Here is a 12,323-nt window from a genome sequence, read left to right on the forward strand (position 1 = left end):
AGCGTCGCGAACCACAGCGGCGGAGGTGGAGCGGGGAGAGGCGTTAGGCCGGGCGGCTAAAACGCGCCGCAAAAGTGGGGGAGAGATTGCGCGGAGCCCGCGCGAGCCTGGGGACGCTGGAGGCAGCTGGGCTCTTGGGCAGGCGCGGAGTCCGGGGAAGCAGGGCATGCGCGCGTGGTGGGTGTCGGCAGAGTCTCGCCGCCTCCGCCCTCTTTCTTGGGTGGCTCTCCGCCTCCTCCACCCTCCAAGGGCCGTTGGTACATTCCTAGTGACTCCAAGCGCTTAAAAGGGGCCCGGGAGGGTGAACCCCCGAGATCGGAACCTGATTTCTGTGTGCGCCGCGTCTGCGACGAGCCCGGATCCGCTGCGCTGCCAGCGGCGTGGGGTGGGTCTCGCTGTCTTTGCGGCGACATCCCGACGTGCGGCGCCGGAGCGCTGGGTGCGTGCGCGTGTCTGCCTAGCGGTCTAGCGAGCGGTCGGGCTCCCTCGCCCCCGGCTCCTGGTTTGGCTCCGCTGCTCCACCGCAGCCCAGCAGCGAGGCGCGCACACAGCCGGCTCCGCACCAGATGGAGCAGACCGAGGTGCTGAAGCCCCGGACCCTGGCCGATCTGATCCGCGTCCTGCACCGGCTCTTCGCCGGCGATGAGGTCAATGTGGAGGAGGTGCAGGCCGTCATGGAAGCCTACGAGAGCGACCCCACCGAGTGGGCTATGTACGCCAAGTTCGACCAGTACAGGTGAGCGCGCTGCAGCCTCCATGCCGGGCGGCGCCACTCGCCTCGTCCGAGGAGGAACGGACGTGGGGGGCGCAGCCCAATGGCACTGGCTCGGGAAGCTCCGGCCGCGCTGCGCCCGCCGCTCGCCCCCTCGCTGGCGAGCCGCGGGGCGGGCACGACTCGCCTGGGGCTCCGCGGCCACAGCGCAGGCGGAAGGTGGATCCTACTGGCCCTGCTGGCCTCCGGCCGGGGGCTGCGGGCAGGCGCTGGGAAGGGCGGCCACCGCGCGTCTGCGAGACTTTCTGTTCCCTTCTCTCCCGCAAACCCCTCTGCTTCTAAACTAGCAGTCCTCCTGCCCCTGGCCTCGGGAGCGATGCCCACACTCCCAAGCCATCGTCAGCCCCCGGCGCGGAGATGCGGAGAGACCGCGCTCAGGTTCGGGCCCCTCTGGCGTCTTAAGGCACTGTCCGGCGGTACTAGCAGAGGGTGCTCCCGGGAGAGCGCGACATCAGCCGTCGGGAGAAGTGCGTGATGATAAAGAAGACAAGTCACCCACGTCAGTTCTCCATCACTGCGCCTTCTGTCGCCTGCAACCGGGCAGCTTACAGCAGGCATTTTTACTCATGTAAAATAGCGTCTTGTGGCCGTCACCTGCCACTACGCCATTTCTGCTGTTCCCTTTCCCAAACCAACTTCCCCGCCTGCGGGTTTATTCAAACCACTGCCAGGTTTCGCAAATTGAATACTCGACCGTCGTTTTTTTTCAGCCCCCAAACGATCTGATTTCTCTTATCCTTGGTTCTGAGTATCCGCAATGTAAATTAAAGACTCCTACTTCCCAGATGTATTTGAGTGAGGTGCCCTGGTAAGCTGACGTTTTTGCAGCCCCTGCTTGGCTTGGTGATTAAGTTGAATCTCTCTACCAATCCTCCGGGGCCAGAGGTAAAATTTAATCACCCCGAAGTGTGAGAGGTTCTACTTCTGAGCAGCCAGCGCATCAGTCTTTATGGTTTTTTTGGGTTTAAGGTTGGGAGAAAGGGGTAAGTGAAAGAAAATAAGGAAAGAAGTAAGTTTGTTTTCTTGGGAACAGGTTCTTTTAGTCACTGTTTAACAGGTAGGATGTTTGGTAAAGTTTTGTTGGCATGGGCGGTTTCAACTGTATTTTAGGATTTGAAATAGAAAAGTGAAGCCCACTAAGGATCCCATTTTCATATACAAGTGACTTGAGGAAATTCCTTTGGCTCCTGTCAGCTTAGTTCATGGTAGAGCGCTTCTGTAGCGGTAAAAGCTACCAGAGAGTCTAGCTTTTAAATTTTCTTGCATTTGCTCCAGGTAATTGAAGATTTGTTATCGGACAGATACTCTTCCAGTTACTTGACACATATGAAGAATGGTAGGCAATGAAGAGGTTGAAAAACTTGCACAAGGTCTTCTATCGAGTAGCAAGGTTAGCATTATTGTTCCAGAGCCTACACTCTAAACCACTATTAAACCAGGACAGGTTGTAACCGTTTTTAATCTTTAATCTTTAGAACAAGTGTATTTTCAAGGACCTTGAAGTAGTCTTGATTGACAAACTCTAAACCTTTTGAAGGGCAACCAGTCGGGTTGATTGGTCTTTTCACAGATATCTGAAGTACAGCTCATTAACATAATGGATGTAGTCCCGAGTGGGCAGTTGGGGGAAGACAGGAGATGGGAGAGAAGTCAATTCTACAGTATTTTTTGCATTAAATAAATGCCTAGCTCTGTGAAGGATTCTGTTCTCTGACTTCGGGAGGGCCAGTGCAGAAGAATCAAGACACAGTATGCTCCAGTGTGGGCCAGGCTGTGAATTCTTTGAAAGAAGCCTTAGAGAAGCAAGAAAGATTATCCTAAGACTTGTGAGTTCCTTCTGCAGGAACTCAGTTTACTGTGAATTGAAGGTTTTGTGCACAACTTCTTGTTAGGTCATAAAGAGCTACAAAGTAGAGAAAACTGAGGCTAAAAAGCACTTAATAGGATCGTGCTCTTCGGGCACCTGGGGGTGGGGAGGAATGGGACAGGAAGGGGCATGCTAGACAAGGGTTAACTGATGACCAAGGGAACAAAAACTCCACAAAAATGGAGTAAAGACCCCTTTTCTTTAACGTGACAGCCTAAATGAATGTCATAATTTTGAAACTTTGCTAACTAGATGCTGTCAACAGTACACCTTGGACCAATAGAAACGTTGATGTTGATTTTGCTTTTTTCCTGGTGCTACCGTTATGGTCGTGGTTTGCAGTTTGTTGGTGGTGGTGGTGGTGGTGGTGGTGGTGATGGTTGGTTGTGGTATGTGTGTCTGTGTGTATGTGTTTGCCAGTTACTGGTTTCTCCTAATTGTAAGAGGTTTAGAGTCTTCTATACTTCACTAATATAGTCTTCTTTGTTCTGGTACTCAGATCAACCCCCACAGAAGACTTTTCATTATAAGGGCTTTTGAATGTGGTTTGTGTCTAGGTTTTAGTGAAACTAAGAATTCTAGAACAGCTATTTAATGAAATCTTGTTTCTCAAGTCCTGATTTAGTTACAGGCAGAAAAAGAAAAAAGAAGAAAAAAAATACAATAGCAACATTCTTGCCTGAACCAGTAATGCACTTTGGGAATACTTTTCTCTGAGAAACTTACTCCAGCAGTTTGAGGCCGTCACATTGAGAAACATGCAATTTCAGTTTTTTTCCTGTTATTTTTCCCGTGCCATTAATTAAAACTGAGCAGCTACCTCTGTAAATGCAGCAGTTCAAAATTAACTGTGAAAGAGGATTTTTCATTTATGTTGGATTTCTAATTAGAAAACTGCATGCAACATTGCTTAGAGGGGGAAATGTTAACATTTGTGAATAAGTGGTACTTGGTGACACACTTACTTTTTCCAGTGCTTGTTTCAGCAACCAAATTAAAACTTCTGAATATACTGGGTTTTTTTTTAGGTATACCCGAAATCTTGTGGATCAAGGAAATGGAAAATTTAATCTGATGATTCTCTGTTGGGGTGAAGGACATGGCAGGTAAAATAACTATTCATTCACAGATATTTATTACCACATGTTTTCTAGCATATGAAAAGTATAGTACCAGGCTAGCCACAGGCCTTACAAGTACTAACAAATCTCTTTTTTTGTTTATTTATTTATTTTTTTTGAGCCGGCGTTTCGCTCTTGTTGCCCAGGCTGGAGTGCAATGGCACGATCTCGGCTCACTGCAACCTCACCTCCTGGGTTCAAGTGATTCTCCTGCCTCAGCCTCCCGAGTAGCTGGGATTACAGTCATGCGCCACCCTGCCTGGCTAATTTTGTATTTTTAGTAGAAACGGGGGTTTCACTATGCTGGTTAGGCTGGTCTCGAACTCCTGACTTCAGGTGATCCACCCACCTCGACATCCCAAAGTGCTGGGATTACAGGTATGAGCCACCACACCCAGCCCTCATTTTCTAATTACTTGTTCGTAATGTTCCCTAATCCCAACAAAAATTCTCATGAGAGTTAGCACAGGGCATTCACGCATACACCACACATATTAAAAGCAGCCCCCAAAATGAATAGTAGATCAAAGGAGGTAAGTAACCCCCTTAAGTTAACCATACTCTGTTTTCTGTGGAGTTAAATTTTATGTGAAATTGTGTTTACACTTGACATTTGTGGTGTTTGAGGTATGTAAACAATCGTGGGACCAAAGACCAAAGGATGGAGAAGCTAGAAAAGCATTGCAAATTCAGAAAATTGCTTTCTACTTCAAGTTAATTATTTAGTTTCTTTACTGAAAAGGCAATTTATACTGTTTCCTTGAAACTTAGCTCCTTAATTTGTCTATAGTTTCACGTTTGACAGTCTTATTATCAACTAAGTATTGCTATCTTTCTCAGTCTTTTGAGAATGGTAAAAGCAATAATTTAGATCCATTTTTATGAAAGGAAACATGAATTTATAAGTGTTTAGAAAGTTAGGTCTATAGAGTGCATTTATTTACTCATATGAAATGAAGTGTTTCCATTCATTCTCTCAATATTTTTGAAAGCACATTATGTCCAGAGTGGGACTAGGCTCTGTGGATTTAGGAAACAAATTCTTTTTATGGTTCATATATAGATTAATAAAATTCATTGTATGAAATGAATACCCAAAATGTATATAGACACATATATTTTAATTAACCCTGTAACCACGACTGCCTCATATAGTTAAATACTATTTACTCTAAGATTGCATAAATAAATCCTTTGTTTCCTCAAATGCAGTTAACTTTCTCCCACCAATGTTGGAAGGTAATCACAGGTAGAGCACTCGAAATTGACACAGTGTTAACATTTTATGTACAGTATAACTTTAGGATGGTAATACACATACAGATACCTTCTCTCCTTACAGCTCCCCAAAGGAAGGAGAAAAGAGAAAAGCCTTGGGGAAAAAAGCATTAAATGTTAAGTGGATCTTCTCAATGTGGTACAATTACCATGGATGATTGTCTTAATCCTTTCTAAAATTTCTCTAATGTACTTTCATAATCAAATTCTAGCCCAGTTTAAGTGAGTTGTCTGTATTTGGGGGAAGATAAAATGTTGCTGGTTCTGTGTTTCTATTATCAAAGTACTATAACAAAGTTAATAAAACTGTTCTTTAGTAGGGATATGCATCAAAATTGTACTTTTTATATGAATTGATATAGATGACATATTATTACTTTACCCTGAACATTGTTGAACTGTAAATTGATAACATTTTAAAAATTCAACTGAAATGGATTTTGGCTGGGGAGATGGCTTATTGATGGTGTGTAGGTGTCAGTTATGGGAAGACTGTTAACTGCAGGTCTGGATACTAGACCATCTACTGAGTTGGATTGTCATTTTGTGTACATGTAGCAGTATTCATGATCATACGAACTCCCACTGCTTTCTGAAGATGCTACAGGGAAGTCTAAAGGAGACATTATTTGCCTGGCCTGACAAAAAATCCAATGAGATGGTCAAGAAGTCTGAAAGAGTCTTGAGGGAAAACCAGTGTGCCTACATCAATGGTAACATCTTACTCTTTTTCTAAGGGCAAGTGGGAAGAACCATGACCTTTTGTCTGAAATATTGGTTACTTACACTTTTTATGCAGTAAAACCTGGATCATGAGTCATGATTTAAAATACTTTGGAAATTACTTAAACATAGCAGGTTTTGTTTTTTAACAAAACCTGCACCTGGGTTGGAATCACTTATTGAAAACATATGCATGCAGATTAGTATCCACTGAAAAGTCATTTACTTGCCAAGACAAGACAGTTAAAATAAAATATGAATTTACTTCAGTGGAGTCTTTCAACAAAAGAGATGAAGTTGGAAACATTAGCTTTGTGTTAGAGAATAGAACAAAATGTTCTGTAACTAATTAAGAATTCTAGCTAGTCTCTGTTTTTCTAAAATACGTATAGCATACCTAAAAAATATCCTCCAGGGAAATTTTACAAAGCACATTATTGGCTAGTGATTTATACATATCTTACCAAGATTTCATTATCTTTTCTAAATGAGATATGGGATAGCCAAATACTTTTCAAGAGAGGCAGTGATTAACTTCCATATTCCTAAAAGGAATAGTAACTTTCCAAAAAGCTCATTAAAATGTATATGTGACAGATAGTTTTTTATTCCTATTTACATATGAAGTTGCCAGTACATAGGAAGATAAAATAATTTGTCCAAGGTCACTGAGCTAAGTGGCAACCAGAATTTGAACCTAAGCAATTTGATCCAAAAACCTATGCTCTTATTCAGCATGTACCCCACCTATATAAAGTATTATAGAGTTTTGGGGGACTTTTTTTGGCAAAGCTAGTTTTTTTTTTTTTCATAAATCTTACTGGCCTCGATATTTGGCCTGTATGCAAGTTACTTGCAAAGGTCAGATGGTATGGGAAGTTTTCCCTCATTCACATAACACAAGGATGTTAGTTTCCTGTGTGGCAGGAAGCTCTGATTCATTTACCCAAATAATGTGAGGGTTGCTGTCTATAAGGCACACCAGATTTCCAAGAACAATGTCTGTTGTCTGTATATTCACAATAAAGCCACACACCTTTCAGAATAATTACTTCCAGCTGGAGTCAGAGGGCTTGTGAAAACAGGTTAGATCTTTAAGAATACGTAAGCTTTTTCAAGGGTCTTCAATGCAAAATCCTATAGAATCCAAACAGATAAGGAAGTGATATACATCAGGGATAAAGCTGTGGTGAGGCCTGGTATGAACTGGAGTATACAAGCCTCATACTAAGGTGACGGCAGTGGCCACCCAGCTCCAGTGAGATCAGCCTGGTTTCTTTCTCCATAGAAGTTGGAAATTCTGTGTTTTATATGAAATTTTGCCAATCAGTAAAATATTGGGTGGGATATGTTAATTATTCTGTAGACTAATTACCCAAATAACTTAAAAGCCACAAATTTTCAACCTCTGATTCTTACAGATGCAGGAGTAGGGGTGGAGATGAATAGTGATCAGGGGGAAGGATGTTTCAAGTACAAGGAAGAGCACAAGTGAAGGTACAATCGTTGTGAAAAATGGAAACTATTCCAGCATTGGGGGAAGTAAAGAAAGAAGAATGGGTTTGGTCAGTGGATTAGCAGGAGAGTAAAGTGAGCTCACGGGATGGGCCTGCAAGACCAGCTAAAAGTAAGGACTTTGGTCAACGGAGTTGTAATTGGGAATATCTTGATTGATTTAGTAGCAGCATGCAACATAGGGTGGAGGAGAAGGGAGGACTGGGCCAAGGAGACCTAGGTGCCTATTGTAATGGGCAAAAGGTCGACAGGGCCTGGACCTAACTGTCCTTCATAAATATCACCAAGAAAAGTCCAGTATGACTGTGACAGAGGGTACACCATGATCATAAAGGAAAAAGAAGCAAAGATCAAAAGATAATAATAATGCGTGGGTTATTAATAGGAGCTTCTCTAAAGGATGGGCGACTTGTTTTTGCAGAGTCTTTGCTTGCAGGATTGTCAGCATGCATTAGATAGTGCATGAACCTGCAGTGGTGAACATTTCTTCAAAACTGTGCTTAAGCCAGTATATTATGAACGCAACAAGCTACAGGATCAAAGAATTTGCAGATCTGAGAATTAGGCCCCAGTTTCAGAAATAAGGAAAATGAAAGATCCTAGAAGGTGTGACTTGTTCTAAGATAGCTTCGCTAATTAGCTAGAAGTAGAACTTAAGTCTTCTGGTTCTATGCTTCATTCTTTATGATGCGCACTCATGGAGCTAGATCATGAAGAAAGCACAAAGCCACATGGGTTGCCTACATTAGTTACACTAAACTCATTACTTGATTAATCCCTGAAACTTTCTTGTAACTATATAAGTTTATTAACATTTTTAATTGAGTATTTCATCTTGTTTTTTTGTTTTGTGTGTGTGTGTTTTAAAAAATCTTCTTGAAGCTCTCTCCCAGGGCCTCTTGACTGCTTCAGCACAGATCGGTTGATCTCTAGGCCCGGGGTGAGCTGTGATCCTGAGATTCCTTACAATGTAAGGCTTACATCCTCTCAAGCTTTCCCTTTGCTGTTTCCTGTGGCTGGATCCCCTCTTTCCTGATCTCATGATTTTTTTTCATTCTTGGTTGATGCCCTTGTTTTGGTGGAGCATATGCTCCAATGGCTTCACAAGAAAGGATTCTTGGAAGGGAAATTTTTAAGACCCCATATATTTAAAAATCTCTGTATTCAACCCTTACAACTTGATTGATAATGTAGCTAGGTATGGATTATCACCTGGTAAACATCTTCCCTCATAACCATGAGGGTAATTCCTTTGTCTTTTAGTTTCTAGTGTTCTTATCAGAAGGCTAGTGCTGGCCAGGTGTGGTGACTCACACCTCTAATCCCAGCACTTTGGGAGGCTAAGATGGAAGAATTGCTTGGGCCCAGGAGTTCAAGAACAGTGTGGGCAACATGTTGAAACCCCATCTTTACCAAAAACACAAAAATTAGCAGGGCGTGGTGGCAGGTGCCTGTAGTCCCAGCTACTTGGGAAGCTGAGTGAGAGGATCACTTGAGACCGGGAGGTGGAGGCTGCAGTGAGCCAAGAGCCCACTGCTTTACTTCAGCCTGGACAGCAAAATGAGACCCTGTCTTTTTTTTTTTTTTTTTTTTTTAAACAAAACAAAACAAAACCTGGTGCCATTCTAATTCTTGAATCTTTCTATGAAACCTTTTTTTTCTTTCTAGAAACTTTTGGGACCTTCTCTTTTGGTGCCTTCTTTCTATCCCCAGTATTCTGAAATTTCACAGTGATGTATCTTGTTTGATGACTCATTCATGGTGCTGGGTACTCAGTGGGTTTTTAAATCTGGGAATTCATGTCCTTCAACTCAGGAAAACATTCACAGGTTATTTCTTTGAATTTTTTTTAAAATTCTGTTTCTGAAACTCCTATTTAGATATTAAACTTCTTGAACGGTTCCTTATTTTTTTTCTCTTTCTTATTTTCTCTCTTTGTCCTTTTGTTCTTTGAGTCTTCCTCAGCATTTCCTGCCAACTCTTTTCTGGTTTCTGTTTCTTCAACCTCTTTTTGTATTATGGTCCCTTTTATGGTATTTTATTTCTGGGAAAATGTTAATGATAGGCTTTTGAACACTTCCCCTGAGTAGTCTCTGTTGCAGGTTACTTTTTTGTTTGCTCTGACCTCTGTCTTTCATACTAGAGGCCTTGCTCAAATGTCTGGTGACCTTGGCGATTTGCTAATATTTAAAAACCAAGAACAAAAAAATTAATTGGTAACCCTGAATATGAGTGGAGCTTGTCAACTGGATTTCACTTTTTGATAGTCTAGCAGAGCCTTTTCCTTCAGGAACTTCCAGCGACAATATCTTTAAAGCTTTTTTCTTGAACCAATCAGATTCTCTGAGAAGCTGCTTCCTATCTTCTGCCTGGAAAGAAAAATCTTGTCTGGCAGCATTCTTGCAGCTAGGTGATGACTAAAGCAGGAATTTTTACTATCCAGTATGGAAGCTTTTGTTTAATTCATCTGTTTTTCACCTGATTGCCATCAGTCTCAAGTTGATCTCTTACACCTGGAGACTAGATCTTAGTCTGCTGCTGAAAAGAAAGAAGAGAGAGAATTGGTAAAAGGGTTTTGAGACTCTGCTTCTTAAACAGGCTTTAAACCAGTTCTTATATCTATAGCCCTATCTTTACCCTCATTTCCGGAAGTACCTGGTGCTGTCAATTCCTGTGCTGTTTGGAGTTTCAAGATATAAATCAGGTTATGTCTTGACTTTCCCCATGGATGGCTAAGGATTTAGCTTTCTCTGCTCTGTAAAGCTATCCATCTTACTTTCCAAGCTTTCAAGTTTTTGTTAGTGTTTTCTCTTTTCCTATTTTGTCTTTGTATATTGATGTCTTTTTAATTTTTTACTGCCATTGGAGAGGGTTTTCAGGAAGGAGCAGAGGCTAATGCATGCATGTTACTTACTATCTTTAAGTACAAGTTCAATTCTAGTATCTATTCCATTTGCATCACAATTGATTCATGATCTCAGATGACTCACGGAAATTTTACCTGCAGCTGTTGTCCAGGCTCCTTTACCTATTTTTCCCTCTTGGACGTTGTTTAGATTCCATCGGCTTACATCGAGTAGAGAACATCAGCCATACGGAACTTGCCGTGAGCCTCCACTTGTACAGTCCACCTTTCGATACGTGCCATGCCTTTGATCAAAGAACAGGACATAAAAACAAAGTCACCATGACATTCCACAGTAAATTTGGAATCAGAACTCCGTGTGTGAGTATGATTTCTTCTAGGTTTAAATGCTTTGTAGGTTGGCACTATTACACTATATGTATGCAAAGAATGAGATGAGTCTTAACTCATGGGTAAGGCCCAATATATCTTGATTGTTTTATTTAACTTTAGAGACTATCTCTTCAGTTTATTTTTAGAAACTTACTATGTCAGATCCAAAGATTATTTGAGAAACTTCAAAATGTGTGCTTAAAATGTTTTCATTTACTTGGGAAATAAGAGTGAAATCTATTATTTGATACAACTCTTACTACCATGACTTACTATTCATAGGTCTAATTTGCTGGGCCAACAGGAATAAGTTGCATAGTCAACTTTTGTGAAGATTATTCAGATGATATAACTAAAGAAAATTGTCTGTTTTGTTTGCCAAGGTTGCTTATTCTTAGAGTTGTTATGCCATTTATACCACAAATAAGAATAAACTATACTAACAGATTCCTCCTTGAGAAACAAGCATTTCCTACTAAAAATAAAAAGGCAACCAACACTAATATAGCAGGGCAGTCTTCTACCTCTGAAATAAGTTTGTCATTTAGAGGAATAGTCTATATTTAATTATCAGAATATCCAGAAATAGACAATGTGTGAAAATGGAGAACAAAACAATCCTTATGAGTCTTAGTGAAAGCACAGCCTCTGAGGGAAGCCAGGGCAGAATTTTCTCATTATTGCCCCACTTCATCTTCCACATTCCAAACCCTAAGAGATATTCTTATTGCAGGAAAAACAACAAGGCTCCCTTGCCCTTGCTGAGTTTTCATACAGTGCTACAAAAGCAGAACTATTTAGAACGAGCTAAAATGTCTTTTGTGAAGATTCTTACACAGTTTTTTTTTTCCCTTTTTTCAGGCAACTTCGGGCTCATTGGAGAACAATTAAGGAGCACCAAACCCTCTGAGGTTTTACTTTAAGCCTCGCTGTATGTTTGCCTTGGACAAAAAGGCTACCTACCATGTGCTATCCAGTAATGTGCTTAAATAAGCCAATACTTAGATCTACTGTAAGGCAGATGCTAATTATAAGGCATTAAGTAAGCAAGTAGTGCCCTCAGCTACTGCAGAAGAAAAGTCCCACTAAGGAAAAGAAAGTCTTGTGATTTTTAAAGGCAAGTTTCCACATGCTCTCCTAGTTCTATCCTCTGATTCCATTGAATCCATACTAGGAGTGTCAGTGAGGGTTTTCATAGCTTTTGGAAATACTTTGGTCTCTGAACTGTAATTAGCAAGAAGTAAAAACAGAAACCTCAAACATCAAATGCTTGCTTTGGTACCTGGAGGACTAAACGTAGACGTCTTTAGTATACTTTGTATGTTCTTAACATTGGAAGATAATTTTGTGAATCTGTAGATTTCATTTTTTCAGTCTTACCTTACGAATTTCTTTTCTATGAATAATAGAGAGGAACTGACAGCACTCTGCCATTGGGTAATGAAAGGAAGTGGAGAGGATTTAGAAAAGTACATGCTCCCCAAACCACAACAAACCAAAACATAAACTCACGTCTGTGTCCCATGGTCATAGTCAAAAGATTTTGTACGGCTAAAATTGCAAAATAATTTTAATAAAGTGGATTTGAACACAATTTGAAGTTGCCTTTCTGATTAACATGATACAAACTTCCCATAAATCAGTTTCTTAGATTTAGATGTACAAAAGCACTGTAACAAATGCTTTTATGATGTAAGAATATGAGCGAACCAAAAAACATTCAAAAACTACTTACCTTTTTGGACTTAATTAATATCTTCACTAATTGGTCAGAGACACCAACCTGAGAGCCTCTGGCTGTAGTGTGGC

At 41.3% G+C, this 12,323-nt stretch overlaps 1 protein-coding gene across 1 annotated transcript; it reads left to right on the top strand.

The window, feature by feature from the left end:
- The first annotated feature begins 20 nt into the window (after nucleotides 1–20).
- On the top strand, nucleotides 21–12,108 carry CDO1 (cysteine dioxygenase type 1). Its single transcript, XM_017888989.1, has 5 exons — nucleotides 21–736; nucleotides 3,668–3,745; nucleotides 5,597–5,751; nucleotides 10,333–10,502; nucleotides 11,376–12,108. The coding sequence occupies exons 1-5, from the start codon at nucleotides 567–569 to the stop codon at nucleotides 11,403–11,405; spliced, it is 603 nt and encodes a 200-aa protein (XP_017744478.1). The 5' UTR covers nucleotides 21–566; the 3' UTR covers nucleotides 11,406–12,108.
- Nucleotides 12,109–12,323: the final 215 nt, after the last annotated feature.

The sequence above is a fragment of the Rhinopithecus bieti genome, unplaced genomic scaffold, assembly GCF_001698545.2.
Source record: "Rhinopithecus bieti isolate Rb0 unplaced genomic scaffold, ASM169854v2 scaffold_18504, whole genome shotgun sequence".
Classification (NCBI taxonomy): domain Eukaryota; kingdom Metazoa; phylum Chordata; class Mammalia; order Primates; family Cercopithecidae; genus Rhinopithecus; species Rhinopithecus bieti.